Below are 24,246 nucleotides of genomic sequence, written 5' to 3'. Positions count from 1 at the left end.
TCCGTGAGGGACCTCCCCGCCGCCGGCCGGCCGCTGTGACGGGCACCGTGCCGGGCCTCCCCGGCCGCTCTGAGGGACACCTTGGGGGCCCTCCCGGCCGCTCTGACGGACACCGTGCCGGCCCGCCCCGGCCGCTCTGACGGACACCCTGAGGAACCTCCCCGGCCACCCGCCGGAGCTCCCTCACGGCCAGGCCACTTCCGCCCCGCCGCGCCCCACTCGGCCATATGACAGCGCGACGGGCGGAGTGACAGCGCCCCCGACCAATGGCACCGCGCCGCTGGCGGGGGCGGGGCCGGGCGCCGGCGGAGTGACAGTGTCCCTGACCAATGGCGCCGCGGCGCTGCCCGGGGGGCGGGGCTGGGACGGCGGCGGGCGCGGGTCCCGGCGGGCGGGCCGGGAGCGCGGCGGGGCCGCGGGGACGCGAGGCCATGGACGAGGCCGAGCCGAACGAACGCAGCCCTCTGCTGAGCAGCGGCGAGCGCGGGCGGGCGGCCAGCAGCGCCTTCCAGGGCCGGCGGCTGGCCTGCGCCGCCGTGCTGCTGGCCGAGCTGCTGGAGCGAGTGGCCTTCTACGGCATCACCTCCAACCTGGTGCTGTTCCTCAACGGGCCGCCCTACGGCTGGGAGGGCGCGCAGGCCAGCCAGGCGCTGCTGCTCTTCATGGGCATCACGTACCTGGTGTCGCCGTTCGGGGGCTGGCTGGCTGACGCCCTGCTGGGCAAGTTCGGCACCATCCTGCTCAGCATGGCGCTGTACCTGCTGGGCATGCTGGCCTTCCCCGTCATCGCCGCGCCGCACACCCGCCAGGGCCTGTGCGGGGACATCCCCCTGTTCCCCGTGGAGAACTGCTCCTCGCCGGCCGCCAACGCCACCCTGGCGCCCTGCTCCCAGGCGGGAGCCACCCGCTACTGCGCCACCGCCACCTTCGTGGGACTGGTCCTCGTGGGGCTGGGCGTCGGCTCGGTCAAGGCCAACATCACCCCGTTCGGGGCGGACCAGGTCGGGTATCGTGTGGCAGCTGCAGCGCTCGGGGTGCCCAGGGTGGCAGAGGGGCTTGCCGTGCTGGGGTGGGCAGTGCCCGGCCGACTGGCCTCTGTGCAGGTGCTCAGCCTGGCAGGGAGCGCATCACCCAGCCCTGGCCCTGTGCAGTGCGGCTTGTTCAGCTGGGCCATGTTCGGTGTCATTTCGGTGCCTGTGGGCTGTCACATCCCTTTGCTTTCCTGGTTACCCTGCCTTAGCTGTGGGATCTGAGTTGGCTAAGCCGTCACCATCTCGAGGACTTGGGCTGAATACTTTATGGCCATTAAGTGGACTGTTAATTGTCCTCGCTGGGAGTCTGTACCCAGTTGATGTGACCTCAGAGCTCATGGTACAAGATACACATTTTAGCTGTGACAAGGATGACGTGGGCCTCCTAAGGCAGTGTCAGAGGCCTTTACCATCCTGAGATAAAGGGTCTAACACTGCAGAACGAACAGTTTTCATGCTTTACATATTCGTGCACTGCATTGCTCTGGAGTGGCATTTCTGTGCGGGCTGGTGCTGCATCACATGATGGGGGAAGCTGCCCTGGCCGTGATAAACATCACCTGGACTGTTCCTAAGGGCACATCCTGTCAAATGACCTTGTGGGGACCCGCCACAGTGATCTCATTCATTGGGTCATCACTGCAGAACCCAGGGGCTGCACAGAAAGCGTCTGAGAGGCAGCTTGTAGTTCAGTAGCAACTGGAATGCTCTGTTACATGTAGGTTTTTTACAGTCCTGTGCTAAGGCAGTGTGGATGTTGAAATGTAATTTCTGCTTTGCAAATGGAGAACTTCAGCATACTCAGGTACTGCTGAGCAGCTTTTCTAACTAAACTGAAACTCCAGTGGCATGTCTCTTTGCTGGCTCACTGAGATCTGGTTAGAGCAGGTATCAGAAATGCCATGCATTCTTTGAAAGAGGGAGAATCCACCACAGAATCATTGCCAAACATACCTCTGTTCTCTGTTGTGCAGTTTGCATTTGTCATTCTTTGGCATTTCGTGTATTCTAAATTCTGGGTGAAAGGCAGTATATAAATGTAAAACATTATTATAGCCCAGGATTGTGTGTCCCCAGTGCATTAGCTCTGCTTGAGCCAGCCTGAGCCCATCAAGTGAAATAGCTTTAATATGACTTTATCTTGTAAGGTGTTTTTCAAAACTGACTGCTTATCCCCAGAACGCTTTATGAAAGTTAACTATGGGGGATAAATAATGGCAGGAACAGAGCAAAAGAAGAGCCATTGCCAATGGAGGTGTAGCTGTTGTGGCTGGATTTTGTAAAGGCTTTTCCCCCAGGATTTCAAGGAAAGCAGGTTTTGGCTGGGTTTGCAGATAATTCACAGTGATTTATGTAGGGTGAAGCAAAAGAGATACTCCTTTCTGGGCCATAATAATCAGTGGAGCTCTGCCGAGGTCTGAATTTTTCCCCTTCTCTCTTTTTCTGGCTTATCTCTTGTTAAATATATTACAGGATGCCACTTACCTTGGAGTGCAGTTTGGGGCCCTCTTGGGTGCCTTTTCCCTGCACAGGAATGTAGAAAACTGCTGGGGAGATGAGAATATATCTATATAGCTGTATATATCTATCTGTATCTCTTCCTATCTATATCTGAGAATAAAGTCGATCCCAGAGCCATGTTCTTGGGAGGCCAGAGCACATTGCAAATGTGTTTTGGCTTGATGTGTGCCGATAGGATATGTCCTCTTTCCCCAAAGGAAGGGATGAATTGTGTATCATGTACATCAGCTGGCACAATCACCTTTCAGAATGTTCATTACATTTCATTGCAGATTTCTTAGAAATAACCGTTTGAATTTTTCAGCTTTTAAGGTATAGAATTTGGGTGGAGGGCTCTTGTATAATGAGAGGTTTCTTTATTTAGCAGAACCCACTTTGTGGAAGATCAGAAACTGAATTGCAATACTTACTTTTCTCTGGTTCCTAACTCTGTTGAGTGCCTGCTTTTAGAAGTGCAGTTAGAGTTAGGATCGAGTAACTTCCACCACTCAGTTGAGCAAAGAGAGTTCCTGCAAGGCTGGGACAGACCAGCTTTTCTCAACTGTGTTTACAGATGTTTTTCTAGAAGTGTCTGCCTGGTCGATGGTGCTGTGTCAGTCTGAGGGGATGGTTCTCAGAATGGTGTTTCTAATCATGTGATCCCATAACCTGGCACTTTCCAGTTCCCCTTTTGAGCCAGTGTTTGCTGTCACTTCCTGTTCATGGAGCAGCCTGTGACTTTCTGCAGTTAGCAAACAATGGGACTGCTGGTCATTATTGTGAAAGCTGCTTCAGCTTCAGCACTGAGGCCAGAATGGTAGCAGACTCCTAATCTGGTCCCAGCCATAATCACTCTAATTATAGCTGGGTCTCTTTCAGGGTTACAGCGATTGGGAGGCCAGGTTTCACCCACGCTGTGCTGCCCTCTGAACTGCCTTCACAGCCACTAAATCTGTCAGGCTACAACTGCCACAGATCTTCCAGCTCTGCTAAAATTGGTGGTTTACAGGTATTTTTTCCAGCTATAGGAAATTGCTGCTGTAAAGATAGCTTTTAGAGTGATTTTCAGCCTTTATTTATTTGTAGAGCATGGTTTTCCCAGCCTCTGGATGAGGATAGGGAGCCAGGTATAAAGATTTGAAGGTCCCTGACTGCAACTTGTTTTGTTGTTGCTGCTGTCAGACTCCTTATGAGCCTGTGGACCTCGAAGGCTGTGCAGAGAACAAGTCTGAAACAAGTTGTGGCGTTCACAAGGCCAGTAATAACAGATGGGAGAGGAACAGACTTTATATGTGGACTTGCCGAATTTCAGTTTAAAACTTTGAAATTACGTAGCAGCTGAGTAATACTGTGGAGCTCAGCTACCCAGCTCTCTCAGATGATCTCAGAGAGTAAGTGGTTGTGTGCAGTGATGGATTAGAGGGTCAGGGTTCTGTAAGTTTGCACAGAACTCATCATTGTACTTTCTTTGGTAGGCTAAGGACGAGGACAGGGTTCTCTGTTCCACCCCTGCTCTGCTGTGTGGTTGCTCTGAGTTGACTGGGATGAGTTTGGGGGTGTTTGTTACATTTGTCACTTGTGACTGTCAGTTGACTGCAGGAACAAATGAAAGCTGCTACTGTCGGGGACTTTTAAGTGGTCATGTTCCTTTCATGCAGGGTTTTGACAAGACATCTTTATAGTTCTTTGTCTTTGAGAAGATATTCCACCCGGTAGTTCAGTGGGACCTTTATTCAATTATTAATGTTTGCCAGTTAAAGGCCATAGTGGCATTTCAGACATGGCTGTGATGTGATTTTTAGTGCAAACATATGCTTTGATAAAGAAGGAGGAAATGGGTTCTTTGCATTGTAAGTCTGTGGTGTGTCTGTCCTTTGAGCACTGCCTTCCCTTTGGTCACACTGTTACAACAAGGACACTGGAGATGGTCAAGGAAGTTTTCAGGAAGGGCCACAGACATGGTCAGTAGTTTCCAGGTGTGGAATCACAAATCAGTCTAAATTTCCTCCTCTGAGAAGGCAGCAAAAAGGAAGATGGACAGTGGTTTGTGCCAGCAGTGGACAAGGGAGGGAGGAAGCAGTGAAGCAGGAATGGGATGGAGCTGGGCTGTCTCTGGAGCAGGAATGGGATGGAAATGGGATGGAGCTGGGCTGTCACTGCAGCAGGAATGGGATGGAAATGGGATGGAGCTGGGCTGCCACTGGAGCAGGAATGGGATGGAAATGGGATGGAGCTGGGCTGCCACTGGAGCAGGAATGGGATGGAAATGGGATGGAGCTGGGCTGTCACTGGAGCAGGAATGGGATGGAAATGGGATGGAGCTGGGCTGTCACTGGAGCAGGAATGGGATGGAGTTGGGCTGCCACTGGAGCAGGAATGGGATGGAGTTGGGCTGTCTCTGGAGCAGGAATGGGATGGAGCCTGGCTGTCTCTGCAGCAGGAATGGATGGAGCCTGGCTGTCTGTGCTGTTTCCTGGAACAAGGTGGAAGGAGGCAGGCTCAGACAGGCTGGGTTCAAAGCAGGCAGTGGAGGCAGTCCTTCCCACTGTGCCATTACCTGTGGAGCTCTTTGCCACGGGATGCTGTGCATTCTGAAAGCTGACCTGGGTTCAGAGGCAGGTTACACAAGCTCGTGGAGAGGAGAGCTGCTGCATTGATTAAGCAGAGAGAAGCCATCCTTGGCTCAGGAAGTTTCTCAGGAGCTAATGGTTGGAGGCTGGGATAATGCTTGTCAGAAGGCTCATGGTGTGCTTCCCTGTTCTTACCTCCATCAAAGTTGGCTTTCTTCTCCCAGCTTTCCTTTGTAGAGATGTCAGCCAGGTCATGTGCAAGAGGGAGGATGAGAAGTCATCTGCCTTGCAGAAATAAGAGAACTGAGACTTTGTGATGAAGAAACGGAAACTTCATCAAACAGATTGCTAACACTTACACAAGTTGGAGCACTGTGTTCCATGTAATTGTTTGCTAATATCCTGCTGCTCATTGGGCTTTGGAAGGAATTCTGGATTGAGCCACTGCTGCAGTTGGTGAAAGTTAGGAATTGAGTACCAAGTTGAAGCTGGAGAGGGAGAATTTCTTGGGTTTAGTCTCCAGGATTGCATTGGACATTCTAACAGATGCACTGAATGCCTGGCAGTGCTATTAACTGTGCACAGGAATAGATTCTTTCATATTTCCTCTGTGGGGCTTGGCTAAATGGTACAGAGGGGTTTGTGCACCACTGGGAAACCTGAGGCTGTTAATCAGAACTGGCAGTGTTAAAAACTCAATTTAAGACACAGCTTGCTTTTCGTACTGCAAACTAAATATGGGTCTGTTGAAGATGTGGCAAATGAGGAGGGGAAATTTGCAGTTACAAATGAAAAATAACTGACTCAGCCAGGCTGGTGCGTGGCACTGACTTGCTAGTCACTGTTAATGGCCTTCCAGTCATCAGCCACTGACAAATACAGTATTATGGATTCTTCTGCAGACTACTTGATCTTTTTAATGTGTTTCAAATTTTGATTTGCATCATTTCTCTTACATCACCTCTTATGAGTGATGCTGGATTCCTGGGAGTGAATTACAAAATGTGGGGTAACTTACAGTAGGCAGTAATAAAGAGGGATGGTAAAACTGTACAGATAGTTCTATAAACAGGGATGTCTTTACTTTCACTGGAGAGACACTGAGAGCTTCAAGCAGAAAAAGTAACACTATGAACAACACTGACTTACAGGGATAAATATTTACTGGAGCCTTGTGATCCTCAGGCAGCCCAAATTTAATTAATTTTTTTAAAGGTCAGAAGGACAAGTGCTCAATTTGTGTTCTGATGAGAGGCATTAAGACTGTGTTAAAAATTAAATTTGTTGTTTAATTACCAAGCTTTCATTTGAGGCTTAGAAAATGGAATAGTGTTAACTGTTATGTAAATACAGTTAGAAGAAGCAATTGCGGCAATACGTGAATTTTTAGGTAACTTAACCTTTTGCTACTAAAAAATAGTTACTTAAACTCCTATGGACTATGGGATATTAATCTGGGGGAGCTTTTTGTAGAGCAATGACCCAGTGAGAGTCAGTGCAGCAGAAATAATAATGGCCTCTCTGGGGGAGCTGTGTCTCTCAGTAGTGTGGCTTTATCCCTGTGCTGAGCTTCTGGAAGGTGCAGCTCTCACTGAGGTGGCATTTCATCAAATACCACGTGAAGCCAAAACACTTAAATCATTCCAGTGTGACTCTAAATGAAACCTGAACTCTTCAATGTATTCAACTTGTTAGAATTCTAATTCAAAGATTCTAATTCTGTTTAGCCTTATTTTCTTCAGAATCTGAAGGGCTTGCTTTTAATCTTCTCCAGGTCAAAGACCGGGGTCCAGAAGCCACAAGGAGGTTTTTTAATTGGTTTTATTGGAGCATTAATCTGGGAGCTATCCTGTCTCTGGGAGGCATTGCCTACATCCAGCAGAACGTGAGCTTTGTGATCGGCTACAGCATCCCCACAGTCTGCATCGGGATTTCCTTCATGGTTTTCTTATGTGGGCAGAGCTTCTTCATCACCAAGCCTCCTGACGGCAGTGCCTTCACAGACATGTTCAGAATCCTCACGTACTCCTGCTGCTCCAAGAAGAGCCACGGGGAGCACTCAGCAAACAGGTTGGTGATGAGCTCTCCTGTGTGGCCTCATTCAGAGTCACCTAGGACTGAACTCCTCGGCTCACACTGCCTGCTAGTCACTCCCACCACAGGCTGCAGGACAGTGAGCAGCTTTGCTCTGAGAGCTGCAGAGCTGGAGGCCTGGAGCTGCTTTCTGGGAGCTGAGGGATGGAGGAGGCACAGCGAGATTGCTGGGTGTCCCTGCAGCCAGACCATGGTGTCAGCTGAGCTCTGTGTCCTGCCAGCCCAGAGCTCCTGGGGTGTGCTGTACCCTGACCGTGCTGCTCTCAGCGTTAGCTTTCTTCTCTGGCACATGTGTTTGTGGATGCCTTCTGGTTTGATAAGCACTGTCATCTGCATTTAGTGCTCTAAGTAGCTTGGTGGGAGCCAAATTTTTTCCATTCTTAAGAGCTGCCCATGGAATACTGGTGGTTGAGTTGAATCACTGGAAAGAGATGTCAGGTGCCTGCTCTGCAGTGGGGGTTCATGTGCTCTGATTGCCAAACAGTTCAGTGACTTAACAAGCAATATCACAAAATACAGGTTTCTCCAAGTTCTGCCAGTTATTTAGGGCTGGGCTGTGTGGGGAGGATGGGAAATAAGGAAACTCCATGGCAGAAGGTTTCCTCTCGTGTTTCCATCTGCTGGGGATCCATTCTGGCCTGGCTGTGTTGCTGTAACTCACGTGAATTACTCATTTTGGAAATGTATTAGCTTTTTATAAGGAAGAGAAGACTGCCAGTTGTGTTTAACTAAACATGTCAAATCCTTTTCCAAAGTGAAGGCCAGGGAGTGCTGCACCCGCCTCGCAGGCAGAGCCTCTTCGAGATGGCCAAGCTGTCTCGGGGGGGCCCCTTCAGAGAAGACAAGGTAGAGGATGTGAAAGCTCTTGTCAAGATTATCCCTGTCTTTCTGGCTTTAATACCTTACTGGACAGTGTATTTTCAAGTGAGTAGTTCCAAATGGTTACAGTTATATTGTACATAATTTCTAATTTAACATTTTTGGGGTGTTCTCTCATAAGTAGGAAACTTACCTTGAAGTTGAGAGATGAAAAATGACTACTAAGGAATGCTCTCAAATAATATCTTGACCTAATAACAGAAAAAAAAAATCATTACAATTGTAGTGAAGACTCACAGTTGTACAAATTGACGTATCTGAAATACTGTGCTCTATTTTATCTTGCAGCTGTTTCATATAGGTCTGGCTTAGTGGTCTAGACCTCATTTTAATTTTCAGGTTTTGCCTTATGGAGATGATTCGGGATATCAGATACATTTTGGGCAAAATAAACAATGCAGAAATTGTTTTCAAAGACACAGAAATGATTCTTTGTGTTTTTAGTAAAAATAGCTACAAGGTTAAAAATCTTGTAATGTTCTGACTGTAATTGATTTCAGTTTGCTGTGTTAGTATTTCACCTCTGGTATAACCTTTGTTAATGGTTACAAAATGAAAAATATCTTGCTCTCAGCACTCCTTGTCCAAGTAATCTCAACTCCTCTTTCCTAATGCTAGATGCAGACAACATATGTGTTGCAGAGCCTCCACCTGAAAATTCCCGAGATATCCAATGACACCAACTCCATCCATACGGTGAGCAGAGCAAAACAAGTGCCAGGGGCTTTCTTTAGTGGAAATGCAGATTAGGTCAGTATGGTACAACAATTCCAGGAGGTGCAGGCAGTGCCTTTGGGGATCAGGGGCCTCAGCCTTTGGGGGTTTAGGAGCACAATGCACATCCCAGATTTTGTTACTCCAACAAGTGCCTGGAGTTCACACCAGCCTGCTCTGGGTGCATTCAGGTAACTCTCACTGCTTTCATACACAGTTTCTTTATCCTTCAGTGGCCAAAGTGTGACCTTTGGAGAAAGCTGATCAATCTCCATGCCCTGAGTTTCCAGAGCAGGACAGAAACATTTCTGCAAGCCCAGTAGGAATAAATTCCCATCCTTAAGTGATACATTAGCTTTTGGAAGTTGAGACACATTTGTTACTCTAGACTGCCTAATCAATAATCACTTTACCTTCAGCATATTGAAAGAAGCTGTTCAGTCAATACTTTTCAAGAAAGGCTGGCATCATGTGAATGCCAAAATGGTACAGAGAAGTAAAACACAGGATTTACAGGGTTTACATGTGTTACACCACCCTCTCTGGTCATTTGACACGTGTAACTTGATTTTAATTGAACTTTGCATTTACATTAGTAAGACTCTGTTTCTGCTCTTCTGTGGCATATTTCTGATAGTTCTAAGCTTAATAGGAGATAGAGCTTGGCTAATAAATGCTTTTCACGACTGAATTAGGTAAAAAGTTCAATTCTGACAGAGGAAAAACTGAGCTTACAGCTGTATGAGCAGCCTGATTCAATGAAAACCTGAATAGCTGAGTATTTTCTTCAGCTTTTAAACACTCTTATTTGACTTTTCACAATGTCTGTCAGTGCATTGTTGTTTATTTCGGATCAAAGTGTTCAATCAAAACATTATTTGTAAAATAATAGTAAAAATTACCTCTTCACTATGAAATTGCCAACTCGAGTCATCTCCCCTTTCAGTTCCCAGCAGCCTGGCTGACCATGTTTGATGCAGTGCTTATCCTGATCCTGATCCCCCTAAAGGACAAACTGGTGGACCCCATTTTGAAGAGGCATGGCTTGCTGCCGTCCTCCCTGAAGAGGATTGCAGTTGGGATGTTCTTTGTGATGTGCTCTGCCTTTGCTGCAGGTAAGAAAGCGACTTGGGCATCTCCTGACATAGTGAATTGTCCAGCTCACTGCTACAGCATTTTTTAAAGAGATGTGTGAATATTTAATTCAGCATTATTCAGATCTTTTTTACTGGGATAGTTAGAATGTGCCTTCATGGATGCATTTTCCTCAATAAAGGAGATTGTATCCAACAATTTACTAAACTGTTTTGAACACTTGCAATAAAATTGGATCATTTTTCCTGCCTGAAGTAGACTTGCATATAACCTTTAAAAATGTTTCTTCATACGTTCTGACTCACAAGTATAAAAAAGCTGAAATTTTACCCAAAGTCCTTTCCCCTGCTCTGCAATAATAAAGTTAGGTCATGGCTGAACAAGAGTTTCCTCCCACTTTGAGTTTTCTCCCCCCTATCTTCCTGTTCCCTAATGTTTGGGAATTAGTGTAGTGTAAAATAGCTCAGCTGTAGCATGAAAGGGAAAAGATGGCAACTCTGCTGGCCCCATAAATCAGCTGCTTTTGAGATGATTTCAGGTTGTTAAGTGCTGCTGATGTGGAACTGAACATCTCTGAGCAATGCTTCAGAGAATCTATAGCCCTCACCAGCATCTCTGTAATGAACATCCTGATAAAGCATTATAGCATTAAATAAATTCATTGCAGCACTTGGGATCCCCTATATTTTAGGGAGAGGGACACTTTGTATGGTTATTAAGATTTCTTTCAATGAGAGAGGTAATTATTAGGCCAAGGTCACTTTGTGGGCAAGGAAAGTTCTTCAAGCAAAGTCATTTAAAGTTAAAACAGAAGTGTTTCTCTTATTCCATGTTTCTTAGGACACTGCTGCTGCAGAAGAGGATGATGTAAAACACTTAAATGTCAGCTCTTTAAATAGAACCTGTGGGCTCACATATGAGGGAATTCAAAACCAGCAATATCTGTCTTTATTCGTAGTGGGGAAGAGCACATCAAGCTGTGATAGCTGAGCTGGGGAACGCGCTCATACAGCAGAATTCCTTAAAGTTTCTGATGCTTTTTCCAATTCACCAACACATGGTTTTGTTGGTTTGATCCTCCCCAAGTCTGCCCCAGTAGAAACTGAAAATGTGAATTCTTTGGGTGATTATTTGCAATCTCTTTGGAAAGTTTAACCTTTTGGAGTAACTTGACATCTCTTCATTGCAACAGGAATTTCAGAGCTTCAGTTGGGAGAAATTTGGGGTTTAGGAAACTGTTTATTTCTAGCAAGGTGTTGGTTTCTATGTTCCATTCAATTTTTATTTTCTCATTAAGTGATATTTATAGCTGCCATATTAAACATTCTTAAAACACACTATTACTTCCAAGCACTGCTGCCTTTGAGAGGGACACTGAATGAAATCTTAAACATATGAAAATGTCAAGAATTTGCAATCATGGCAATATCTTAATGATTTGTTTGTGCCATATTTCCATTTTAACTTTCTTATCTAACAGCCATTAGTTGTGGACACTACTCAGGCTGCCTATTAGATTGGTTAGATTATTTAAAATATTTTAGAGACTGTGTTAAAATACAGCTGATTAGATTTAATGAACATCTGCTGTGCTTCATGCATCTCATGGTGAATTCTGAGCAGCAATGTTCAGGGTTATTCAGCTGGAAAATCTACTTCGTTTATAGAGTTTAAACCATTATAGCAAGAAGTTCAGGTTATTGTAACTACTAAGTGTAAAATTAAATATGAAACTTGTCTATCAAATTCTTAAGGGAGGAATCAATAGATTCCAGATACTGAAGGACTTTGAGGATGAATTTATGGCAAAGTTTGGTATATTGCAGTTGTGCTCTAGGTGGCTCAATGGTTATTTTGTAAGAGTATAAACACATTAAAATCACTTGATGTTTTGAGGTGCAACAATTCTGTGTTGAGTGTAAATAAATGAAATTATGTCTGAGCTCTTAGATGACTCTACTGCTTTGTTTACACTTTAATTAAGTTCCACTCTAAAGTGTTGGGCAGCTCTATTAAAATTAAAACATCAAGAAGCCCAATTTTATTTTAATTACAGCAGCTCTTCATCCTTCAGAGGGCACTGAGGTAGGTGAAGAGCTAAAGAAAGATAAGATGGGTCACCTAAAAAGAAGTGAGGAATATAGAGACAATGTGGTGACTGGCCTGACATGAAGAAGTAATAAATTCAGAGCAGTACCTAAACCCAGATGTGAGTGAGAAATTTGGCACTGTCACTTAGCACAGAGGGGCTGGTCTGGCTGCTCCCCTTTTATTTTTAAAAAATGTTTTAAATTTCTAAAAAATGTTTTATGTCACAGACTTGGGAAGACCTGGGAGAACAGGAATTGTGTTGTACATCAGGAATTGTGTTTGTTTCTGGGAAGTGCTGCCAGTGTGGCTCAGAGGGGTTCAGCAGCTCATGGAATGTGTCCATGGCACCTCTGGGTGCCTCCAGGAAAGGGAAGCTGGCACTGAGGAAGCAGATGGAGTCCCTGCACATGCTGTGATAGCCATGAGCTGCTGTCTGAGCCCTGCCCGTGGTTTTGGGGACACATTCTGTGTCCCAGGTGAGGGCGGGTCGTGGTTTTGGGGACACATTCTGTGTCCCAGGTGAGGGCAGGTCGTGGTTTTGGGGACACATTCTGTGTCCCAGGTGAGGGCAGGTCGTGGTTTTGGGGACACATTCGGTGTCCCAGGTGAGGGCAGGTCGTGGTTTTGGGGACACATTCTGTGTCCCAGGTGAGGGCAGCTCGTGGTTTTGGGGACACATTCTGTGTCCCAGGTGAGGGCAGGTTGTGGCTCAGGACAGAAGGAGCCCAGGGCTGACAGCACTGATGGGAGGCTGGGAGTGGCAGTGGCTCAGCCCTGCTCCTCTGGATGGTGATGAATAAATTCACCTTATTTCCAAGGATAAGGGATGAGAGTTCCTTTGTAGAGGTCTCTTTTGGGTGCAGCAGGGAGTTTTATTAACTATCAGCTATTCTGTGTATTTTATGTAACCGTGAGTCAATCGTTTAATCTGGGCAACTTCAACAAAACCCCACAGCATTATTTGATAATCACTTTCCACCCTAAACTGTTGTGCTGAGTAAGCTAAAAATGCTTATATTTTACACTATCCTGTCTCTTTTTCATTCCATATGAAGTACTTTCTATGCAATGTATTGCTTGTAAATCAAGCTCTAATGAGCTCTTGGATCTCTTTGGATGAAAAGTGTCATATAAATGTCATAATCATATTCATAGAGGGTTTTCATAGCTCTACAGGACTGATGTAGCCATTTCCATAAGCAAAAGGATTTCTAATTTATGAATACTATGGTGGCAATTGAAATGGTTCAACAGTGCAAAGTAGTAGTTTGTGAAAATGAGATTGTCTTTAAAAAAACCCCAGCACAGTGTCCATGAGAGCTCTGAGCTGATCCATCCAGAAATGGGCTAAGTGTTTGTATAATCATTGCTACTGAATAAGAATATAATCACTAATTCTATGGCAGAACAACCATGTCTTGAAATAACACCAGCAGAAGTAGTCTGAAATGCTTTATGGCAGGAAATAAATACATATTCCTATTGCATCATTTCTAATTGCAATGTAGGGCTGAATCCTAATTTAATTCTTAATGTGGAGAAACAATGTTTGCATCTTAGGTCAATATTTTTTCCCTCCCCTTTCACATAGGAATTCTGGAAAGCAACAGACTGAAAATCGTGAAGGTTAAAACAATTAACCAGACAATTGGGAATGTTACATACCACGCTGCAGATTTGCCAATCTGGTGGCAGATCCCTCAATACGTGCTGATTGGATTCAGTGAAATATTTGCAAGTATAGCAGGTAAGAGTCTGTGTGTGCTTAAATCTGCTTTTGTATCTGTCATAAATGATGGACTCTTAGAAAATAAATACTTCTCAAATCATTACAAGTAAGCTCTGATGTTCCCAAATACATTTTCATACAACATTGCTCAATTTAAGTGGCAAAGCTCATCATTGCCTTGCACATTTGAAGCCTGGCTATGTAAGACTGTGCTTTCAAAACTGGATTTCAAGCAGAGTGACACCTGAAATATTTGTGTGACATCTAGTTAGTGCTGGATATTTGCAAGCCTTAATGGAAAACCATCTACTCTTTCAATATTGTATTTTAATTCAGTTTTGAGTCCTCTGAATATTCCTCTGTGTTGGAAATACAATTTGTGCTTTGTGATTTTTTTTTGTCACAGTTTAGAAAGTCAGTTAGTAAGTGGAAAAACCTTTCTGAGGGCAAAGGGAAGAAATAAACCACATTGAGAAAGACTTACCAGTTTAAATTCATGTTACTTGAGTTTTTCCATCTATGAAATAAGAAAAGGTTTTGTGAATATTAATAATGAAGTAGGTATTTTTCTATCATTTTATCTACTTTATTTCTACATCACTTTTTCTGTACTTCAACATGACTCTAAGCAAACTGAAACTGCTCACATTTTGTGTGTCTTGAACAAATGCAAGAGATCTAGAATTCCCTAGCAGTGCCCTGTGTGCTGTATGGACAGCTGTGTGCTCACAGATTCTTAAGCTGGAAGTGCAGTGGGAGGAGAGCAGTACCAAATCAGATTTTCTGGTTTGTTTCCTGTGCGTGCAGGCTCCTAGCAGGAGGAGAGCTCAGGCATTCTCTGTGCTGCCTGTGGCTTTCCAGCCCTGTTTCCTGGCTGGCTCAGGTGAAATGCTCCTGCAGTCTCTCAGCACAGATTGCTCATGTGCTGTTGGAGCAGGGCTGGGTTACCAGGACAGAAACAGCTCTGAGTGTCCAGGTTTGGCCCTGCTCCAGCAGGACTGTGGAGCTCCCTGCTGCAATCCTCCAAAACTCCTCCAGTGGCTCTGTAAAACTCATTTTAAACTCACTGCATTTCTGCTTGACTCCAGCCCCTTATTATTAAAGTGTTGAATTCTGTTTGCAGATACTGAGCTGTGGGCCCATCCACTCAGAGTGGCAGCACCCCCAGCTCCTTTCCTTCGACTGCTGTGGCAGAGCTCCTGTTTCACTTCCCCTGGGGAGGCCACTTTCATTCCTGGGCAATCCCAGCAGCCTCAAGTGAGATCTCTGCTCTGGGACATCCTGCTGGCCCTGGCCCCAGCTGTCACACGGCCCATTTGTTCCCCTCTGAGTGAACACAGAACTTCTGCTCCAGCAGGGTTCTGCTTACTCCTGGGCTGCTGTCATCACAGCTGTTAGGAAATAAAATAAGGTATTTGCATTGCTCGGCAAGGAGAATAAAAGTGGGGTTTGTTCTTTTTTCCTATCTACTCATTGGCTGTCCATTTCATTATGTGTGTATGGTACCTGTCACAAATGCTAACACACAAAAATCTGAAGATAAAATCTTGCCTGATTCAGTTAGTTACCACAACTAAGGCTGTATTTAGCATTTTTATCCAAAGAGTAAAATGAATTACTTGTAGTCAGTTTTGTTACAGTACCACTTCAGTCCTAACTCAGATAAACAGATGACTTATCAGAAACACAGGTGTTCATGGAAAATTAAACCAATTTCTTCCTTCTTACAAAACCTTGTTTCTCTATCAGGTACTATTAATAGTTCATAGGTGTTTGCAAGGAAAAAATAGCAAACCTGTCTGCAGGCTGTGGAAAGGTCTCGAAGCACTCTCTGCTTGCTGAGCTCCAAGCTGAGAGGACTTTGGTGGGGTTCTCTGTGAGAACTCCTTAAGGCTTGCACAATTCTCATGGGAATATTCTGCTGTTCTGCACTGCTGGGTCTGTACCAACAGCATTAGAACTTCAAAAACTCTTGGTCAGTGTTTGAAAGAAATGCACCAGAAATTCTATGCAGAGCTTAATTGCTTTGTGTAGTGCACTTTCATTGGATTTTTTTTTACAAAGGCTCTTTCCTGCCTTCTGATTGTTATCTGAACATAACTCCTAATATTTTTAAGAAGACCTCTCAAGACTCAAGAGTGTATTTACCAATTCAATATTAAACTTGATAAAGGCATCTACTGTGCTATGAAATTCAGGCTTAAAGCAAGCAAAGTGTTATTGGTTACAAAACCATAATGACTGGGAAATGTTTGTTGTGAGCAAAAAGGGAATAAATAGCCCAAGAGCTGAAACATACCTCTGTTGTTCTGTTTACTGTAAAACTAAGCATATTCTTATTAAGCCACATTAGTTACACTTGAGGTACCTTTAAAAAGATGACACACATTGCATTAATCTTTTGTATTATTCTGTCAATCCTCCTAAAGCACCCTTGTCTAACTGGGAATTGTAATCTCACATGACAACACCAGCGAGGGGCTTTAATTTCAGAAGTGCTTGTTTGCAGGAGCATGAAATCATTATCAAGGGCTGCCAGCAGCCAAAGGAGCTCTGAAGGCAAAGAAAACATTTTATATTCTTTATGCCGGATTAAATAGTAGTGTTGCTGCAAAAGTCACTCAAATTTAGAAATGTACCTTATTTTGTTGCAAAAAATGCAGGGTTACACTCATTTTGGTTTTTCTTCTGAGTCTTAAGATCTTTTTCCGGCTGGAACAGTCAGATCCAGTGTATCTGTAAAATAAACAAGAAAAGAAAGAGTTCAGATCCTTTCATGTGTTACACCTGAGCTTAACCTGTACAGAACACTCAGAAGCCTGGTGCCCAGGCTGTGGCTGAGGCTCAGGAGCCCTGTGGCAGCTCTCATCACTCAACCAGAAGTCCCACACAAGCTGCTGTGTGCTCAGAGTAGGCTGCTTGGTTTTTCTTAAAGTGCAGCTGGACAGGTAAATCCTCCTTGGAAAATCAGAATTGTTATATTGGTAACAGAACCTAGGAAACAAAGGCAGTGTTAATTCTGACAATAAATGCCACTGTGCCCCCTGCCCTGCCCGTGGGCAGCTGTGTCTGTGTCTGTCCCGTTCCCTGGCTGTGGTTTGAGCTCAGGGAAGCCCCAGCTGAGCAGGGTGAGAGTTTCAGTTCCCTGCTGGCCCATCCAGCTCATTGCTGGCCCCAGGGGAAGGGGCAGCAGGGTGGTGCCAGGGGAACAGGCAGCAGGGTGCTGGCCCCCAGCCACAGCTCAGGTGTCCGTTAAAGGAATTGGCTGGATGAGTAATCACACAGATTTTGGTAAGTGTATTTTTCAGTGTGCTCATGGGCTGGAAAGTAGAAGTTTCAGTTAAGCATCAAGGATGTGGCACTGTTGAGTTTTAACACAGTTATTATTTTCAAAATATGAATTTGTCTACTGCTCTGTTATAGTTTCATTTTGCATTGAAGCATGAAATAATGTGAGGAGGCTGCTGCTGGAGCACTGAGCACCCAGCTCTGCTGCTCTCCCAGAACAAAGCTCCTCCCTCACAGCACCAGGCTGGCCCTTCTGCCTTGAATTGTTCATCCTTTTCTTCAAAAGAAATGCCCCTGGATTTGTTAAAGCTGCCTGGAGCAGTCAGACAGCAGAGGTGCTGTAAATAAAGCATGCCTTCATCATGCCAGACATGAGAGTTATGCAATTGCAGGTCTGTAATGCTCTCCTTGCAAAGAAAAATGTTAGATGAGGTAGCATTAATTCCCAGTATGAGCAGACTGTTTTGAAACAAGCATTTCACCTGTCACAAAGAGCTCTGCAAGGAATGTATTTGATTGTCTCTTGTGAATAATCCCATTTGATTTTTGGCAGGAGTATTTTTCTAAAATGGAGAGTTAATCATGGGCATTAATCTTTGTGTGGCAGAGCCTAACCCAGTGTGTGCTCTTGGTACACACATTCAGTAGCACAGATTTGCAGATGGATGGTCACTGGTACCTTTTTCTTGGGTTTATTGCTTGAAATTTGAGCAAAGACAGCTGAAAGTTCAAGCCCTGTATCTACAAATCTTAAAAAGGATTGCTTGCTACCAAGCAATGAACTCCGAGAATTCTAGATCAAAAGTAAATGAAATTAAAATAATTCCTGCCTTTCCAGTTCCAGTTAATTTCTCTGTCTGCACGTTCAGAGACAGACACTGAGGCTGTAAGAAATAAATGTTCATGGCTAATGCAAGAGTGACTTTTCCCTTTTTTCCTTGTCCTGCCTGTATTGCCCAGCAGCCAGGGAAGCAGGGGAGGTGGGAAACGTGGAGCTGCCAGGTTTGAGCTGCTTTAATGCATTTCCTTGAGGATAATTTTAGACAGAAAAACAAATATGTTGGTTCAGAAGATTCCTTGATTTTACACATGGAACATAAATAAGATCAAAGTCTGTGTCTCAGCATTGGGTTGGTGCATTGATGACCTTTAAGAGGATTCATAAATCAATTAAAAGGGAACTGCTAAGGATTCACTAGACACCTGTGGCTTCTAGAACACTTCTAGAACAATCTGCTCTCATTTCTTACATACTCTAATAGCATTTTTTCATCTTTGAATACAGGTCTGGAATTTGCATATTCAGCTGCTCCCAAGTCCATGCAGAGTGCCATTATGGGGCTGTTCTTTTTCTTCTCGGGGATTGGCTCCTTTGTTGGCTCTGGATTGTTGGCACTGGTGTCTATTAAGGAAATTGGCTGGATGAGTAATCACACAGATTTTGGTAAGTGTGTTTTTCAGTGTGCTCATGGGCTGGAAAGTAGAAGTTTCAGTTAAGCATCAAGGACTTGGCACTGTTGAGTTTTAACGCAGTTATTATTTTCAAAATACTAATTTTTCTACTGCTCTTTTATAGTTTCATTTTGCATCTAAGCATGAAATAATGTGACTGTGCAAAATAATTCACTGCCCTCATGAAAGCATGAGGAACACCTCTGCAGAGCCTCGGTTACTTGCTCAGCTGTTCCTGCATTTCATCTCTAGAAATTACAAATATTTTCATTTCAGTAAAAAATATTTAAATTACGTGCAGCAGAAGAATATATTTGGTATAAAGTACTGAAATTGCTTTCTGTGGTTATGGGAAGTGAAATGTACCCATTTCTCTCCAAGTGATTATTCAGCTTCCTCATTTCAAGTGACTTCATTGAAATTACCATGAGTTAATTCTGCACTTCTGTCTGCTCGCTATTTATACTCCTAAAGTTCAACAAATCACCTGCTTTGAGTTGCCAGTGGAGGTTAAAAATAATTTCTGGCACCAGTAGGTGGCACCTTGGGAATTTCAGAAAACCCTCCCATCCTCAGTGGGCTAATTAGTTCAACCAGGAGGAGTGTGAACAGTTCTTCAGATGTCTGCTAGACCTGCCATGGGTACATGGCTTAAAACTGCAGCCTAAACTTCCAGTTTGGCCCAAGAGAATTTGCCATTTCAACTGGATTCACATTTACCAAACAGCAATGGTGTCTGATTCCTGCGTGTGCCACACGTTGGCATCTGTGGCTTGTGAGTTGTTCTTTAAAAGATAACAAGCAGCCTGAACTTATGGAAGTGTCCCCCCCTAAAGAATATTTCATCCCACTGAGACTTCTTTTCCCCAGTCAATCTCAAAATCGGAAAAGGAACCTTTTCTGCAGTACAGAGGTCATTCAGCTGGTAATGGCTCAGGAGGGGATAAGAACTCCACACAAATAATGATGGTGCTTCTGCAGCCCCTTGCCCTTGTTCTCTGACGCAGCTGAGAGAACACACTGCCAGATCTTCTCTCTGTGAAATATTTGGGCTGTGCTAAATCTACCCAGAGGTGGCCAGCACTGGGTGTTGGTGCCTTTCCTGAGCCATGACCATCATTCTGAACAGCTCAGAGGCCTTTGGGCACTGTCAGCACCGGGTGTTGGTGCCTTTCCTGAGCCATGGCCATCATCTGAGCAGGGTTTTCCAGGGTAGGAATGACATCCATGACATCACTGACATCCATCTCATGACATCACTGGGGGTGACTGACTGCCTTCAGAATCTCCTGAGGAAGTTCCCTCTCTTCAGCACTTGAGGGCTGGTTGCTGCTATTGAATTGACTTGTTTCTCCCACCAAAACTAAGATTTCATGGGTTTAATATCCCATCTCATAAAGGATAATTACTACTCTTTAAACACATCTGCTCTTGAAATGGAGATTCACATCTATATTGTATTTTAAATGTCAAGGAACGGCTCAGTTTAATTTTATTGCATTTTATGATAAGTTCATTTAATTGAATCTTAAGTTTCAGTAATTAAAGTAATTTAATCTGAACGTTTATAGGCTTGCAGCAGGAACAGCTGGTTAGGGTCCATGTACACGTCACTGGTTTAGTCTCTGCAACACATCTGATAATTGTAATGGTCCAGTTGGCTGTGCTGTGCTGGAAATGAGCCACAATATATTGTTCTTGGAAATCCAGCAGGAGCTGGGCATGCTTCCTAACAGAGGAATGATGTTTTAGCAATGAGCTTCCTTCATTTAACATCGTTCAATGTCCAAAGCAGTAATTTGTGACAACTTACAGGGGGCATCACTGGTGAACTGAACCACAAAGAAGTCACCTATGTTTTCATGAACTCTAAACTTGCCAAAAAAGGCTGAGAAACAATTTCAATAATGGCTTTTTTTTATATAGTGGAGTTGCCAACTTCTTCCTTTACAGCATTCATTTTTTGGGGTTTTAAAATTTTCTTTCGATTTGGTCTAAGGCATTGGAGAACAAAAGAAAACATTGCTTATCCTGTGCACACCTTCCTCAGCAGTGCCAGCCTTTGCTGTGGATAATTAAAATGAACTTTGCTGTGGGATGGAAACGTGGTTAGGTTTGGTTCTGCACAAAGTCTTCACCACTCACACCTGACCAGATTCACGTTTTCACTTGTATCATCTTACTTAATGCTTTTTTCCTCCCCAATTCTTCCTAGGCAATATCAATGGCTGCCAATTGAACTATTACTTCTTTCTGCTGGCTGCTATCCAGGGAGCCACCCTGCTGCTGTTCCTGATTGTCTCTGTCAAGTACGAGCACCACAAGGCCAAGGCGGGCGAGGCGGCTGCCAACGGGAGGCTGTGAGCCTGTGAGGCAGGGCACCCAGTGCCAGCAGCACCAGGGAGGGCAGTGCCAGCCAGGGCCTGCCCAGGGACCCTGCAGCCCTGCCCTGTGCCCGTGGGTAAGTGCCTTAGGGCAGGGGCTGCTTCTTGCACTACGGCCTGGCAGGGACAGCAAAGCTGGGCGTGAATCACTGCAGGCTCTGGAGCTGCTCTGTGCCCATGGGGAGCTGAATCCATCCCCTGCAGGCTCTGGAGCTGCTCTGTGCCCATGGGGAGCTGAATCCATCCCCTGCAGGCTCTGGAGCTGCTCTGTGCCCATGGGGAGCTGAATCCACTGCAGGCTCTGGAGCTGCTCTGTGCCCATGGGGAGCTGAATCCATCCCCTGCAGGCTCTGGAGCTGCTCTGTGCCCATGGGGAGCTGAATCCATCCCCTGCAGGCTCTGGAGCTGCTCTGTGCCCATGGGGAGATAAATCCATCCCCTGCAGGCTCTGGAGCTGCTCTGTGCCCATGGGGAGGTGTTTACTGGGCTCCTGAGGCTGGCAGACCTGGAGGGCACTGCAGGGACTCTCAGGGGCTGTTCTGAGCCAGACTGAACCCCACAGAAACACTCTGCAGGCCAAGCCTACCCTGAGGAGAGAAACCCTGACAGGAGCCTCAAGCAGTGCGTGGGTTTTCAGTGCTGGGAGTCATCTTGGGGTGAGAAACAGGGACAAATTAAATTACAAATCAGCACAGCTTAAATTTTATAATTGACCTGTTACTGACAGTGTATCAAGGCTTCCAGTCCAGACCTTCAGTCAGGAGTATCCAGGACTGAGGACTGAATCCTACATCCCAGTAGCTGGTCAGCAGCAGCTGCAGACTGCTGCACAATTAACACTTGTTGGGGTTGCAGCTGTTTGACTGCAGCAATGCTTTTATTTTTGAGCCTGCATTAGATGTGTTAGGACAGCAGCCACCTCTGGACAAGGCCCTGTTCAGTCTGACTCTGTTCCTCCCCTAAGGACTATGCCAGGTATCTGCAGGAAGCAAAGCAAGCTGGAATTCTGAGCAGATCAATGCACAGTAACCACTTAGCAGCCTTTAGCCAGGTCCTTCAGCCTTGTCTTACTTTTAGTTAACGTGCTCCAGGGTTTGGATCTTTCAGCAACACATTCCTCCAGCAGAGCAAATGGCTTCGTGTTCAGCCTCTTGAATTTTAATGATTCTAACAACTGTACTTCAGAGTGTGTGCACACTGGTATGGAAGGTGCAAGGAATTATGCAGAAAGAAAATAAAACCTTTTTATTAATGCGTTGAATTTTTATAGTTTCCTTTGTCTGCAGTTCTTTTGTTTAAAATGTCCTTATTTTGTACATGGACATCTTTTTAATGAGTTTACAAAATAAAATGAACCTCCATGCTGTGACTTTTGACCCTTTGTTTCTAGGTGAATAAAATTATACTGTAACTACTTTGTTCTTTAGCCTTTATTTCCTGAAGGAATGGTGTTGGATTTCTGAATGTCCACAGGCACCCCATTAATTCTGGCAGACACTACAGCAGTGTCCTATCCCTGCCCAGATAAATCAGCAAAAATGCTTCAGCTATTGCATTCCTTAGCATGATTTAAAACTGGAATGACTGAAGAATAATGTCTCGATGAGGAAAAACTAATTTCCTTTCCTAACTCTGTTTCTGAAGCTCCATATGCTGTGTTTCTGGAATATCCCATTTATAACCAGCTAAGAAAGCATAATATTAGGAGAGTGGGAGGTGCATAAGAGACAGAACAGGGACCAAGTATTTTTTCCCCTTTTTTGGCTGCAGTTCCCAAAGAAGAACCAGCCTGTGGTGGTTTCCCCCTGCATCACTGACTGCCAGAGCTGCCACAGGCCAGGGCAGAGCTGGGCTGCGCCTCCTCAGTGGTGCCAAGGGAGAAACTGGCAAACTTGGCTGGATTCCTCCAAAATTAAAGCTGCCAGCAACTGGGACCCTGCAAGTCCTCAGAGCCCCAAAAGCCACCTTTAATCTGATACCCAGACCCTGGGGAAATGACTTCTTTTTCCCATGGAAAATGTTACCCCTTTGGGGTCTCTCAGACTGGCAATATTAGGGCACCAAGCAGAAAATTATCAAATTTTCTGTATTTCTCAAAATCTGAGGTTTGGCTCTCTGAGGTGTTCCCTGCTCTGTAGGACTGGCACCAGGGGCAGATCTCCCAGGGCAGCTCTGACTCTGCCCCTTTCTGAGCACTGATCAATTGATAAATTGATACATTTCCCATCTGCTGAGGGATGGTTAAAGCTGAGTTTAAGGGCAGGAGAATAATCTGCAGGCTCCCCAGGCAGTCAGGGGTCTGGCACAGGGAGAGGCTGTGCGGGCAAACAGTGAATGATGGTTTGGGGCCAGCCCAGGCCCGGGTGGGCAGAAGCTGCCCCTGGCAGCAGCACAGTCAGGGCCAGCTCTGGGGGACCCTGGCAGGCTGAACAAGCACTCCCCTGTGTAATTCAGTTTTCATTTGGGATGCCTAGGCTCAGCTCCAGGCACAGGTAATTATGGCCAGTTCTGAATGTTAATCTGACACTTCTCATCAGGGGGATGAGGCCTCAGAGTGACTCAAAGGCTCTGCTGATTCCTCCTCCCCATCTCATCTTGCAGTGGCTCCATCCCAGCCCAGACATAAGAACCAACCAATTAACTTCATGACTGAGCACTGCTCCTCATTAATGAAGTGCCTTGAAGATTCAGGGTGTGAATTTTACATTCACTCCTTAGGTTGTCCAGAGCAGTGGGAAGATCTGACAGGAGTTACCCTAATGGATGCTTTTAAGCCTTTGTCTTTCCAGGTGCCTTAAATTCAAAGCACAACACAGAAAAGCCCTTGTTCAACAGGAGAGGAGGTCTCTCACTAAATTGACTTGTAAAGAACTGCAGAAATAATTAGCATTGCAGGCTAATTACAGCCTCCCCAGGCTCCCACCAGGGCTGAAGGAGGGTGCCTGGTTTTATTTGAGATTACAAGGTGGGTGCATTGCTCATATAATGCTGGATATTTCCAGAGTACAGCAAAACCTGGTTTTTCCTGCCTTTGCATCTATACTGAATATCCCTCCTCAAAAAAGGGGAACTTTTTTCATTTATTCTGCTTATGTAAACCTCCAGCCTGAGTTCAATTACAGCAGTTTAGACATCCATCACTATTTCCCTCAAAAGTCTGTAGTCACCCCCGAGTTGGTTTTATTTGTGTATTTTTGGCGTTAACACAAGTTGCTCAGGGCTGACATGAGACAAAGTTGCTCAGCTTGACAATAAACTGGTGTTAGAAGCTGCACAGGGTTCTTAATTTCCAAAAAGCAATTTCCAACACCAAATCTTATCCCAGTGCTTTTGTTTCTATGCAGAGCAAGTCATGGCACTGCAGCAAACCCTCTGGGGAAGGAGATGAGAACAGTTTCCATCTGAGCAGGCAGTGCTTT

At 45.1% G+C, this 24,246-nt stretch overlaps 1 protein-coding gene across 1 annotated transcript; it reads left to right on the top strand.

The window, feature by feature from the left end:
* Positions 1 to 379: 379 nt before the first annotated feature.
* SLC15A4 (solute carrier family 15 member 4) lies at positions 380 to 21,055 on the top strand. The gene is made up of 8 exons (XM_030959258.1): positions 380 to 1,001; positions 6,876 to 7,171; positions 7,951 to 8,119; positions 8,693 to 8,770; positions 9,735 to 9,903; positions 13,566 to 13,721; positions 18,277 to 18,435; positions 20,659 to 21,055. The coding sequence occupies exons 1-8, from the start codon at positions 432 to 434 to the stop codon at positions 20,805 to 20,807; spliced, it is 1,746 nt and encodes a 581-aa protein (XP_030815118.1). The 5' UTR covers positions 380 to 431; the 3' UTR covers positions 20,808 to 21,055.
* Positions 21,056 to 24,246: the final 3,191 nt, after the last annotated feature.

The sequence above is a fragment of the Camarhynchus parvulus genome, chromosome 15 (genome assembly GCF_901933205.1).
Source record: "Camarhynchus parvulus chromosome 15, STF_HiC, whole genome shotgun sequence".
In the NCBI taxonomy this organism is placed as follows: domain Eukaryota; kingdom Metazoa; phylum Chordata; class Aves; order Passeriformes; family Thraupidae; genus Camarhynchus; species Camarhynchus parvulus.
Note: the sequence above shows the minus strand (reverse complement) of the source record. Positions and strands in the feature narration are given on the sequence as shown.

Excerpts from the sequence above, each read along its gene's own strand:
- SLC15A4 (XM_030959258.1), top strand. The coding sequence starts at position 432 with ATGGACGAGGCCGAGCCGAACGAACGCAGCCCTCTGCTGAGCAGCGGC. Across the intron at positions 8,120-8,692 it reads ACTGGACAGTGTATTTTCAA|ATGCAGACAACATATGTGTT; the intron begins GTGAGTAGTTCC and ends TCCTAATGCTAG. Across the intron at positions 18,436-20,658 it reads GAGTAATCACACAGATTTTG|GCAATATCAATGGCTGCCAA; the intron begins GTAAGTGTGTTT and ends AATTCTTCCTAG.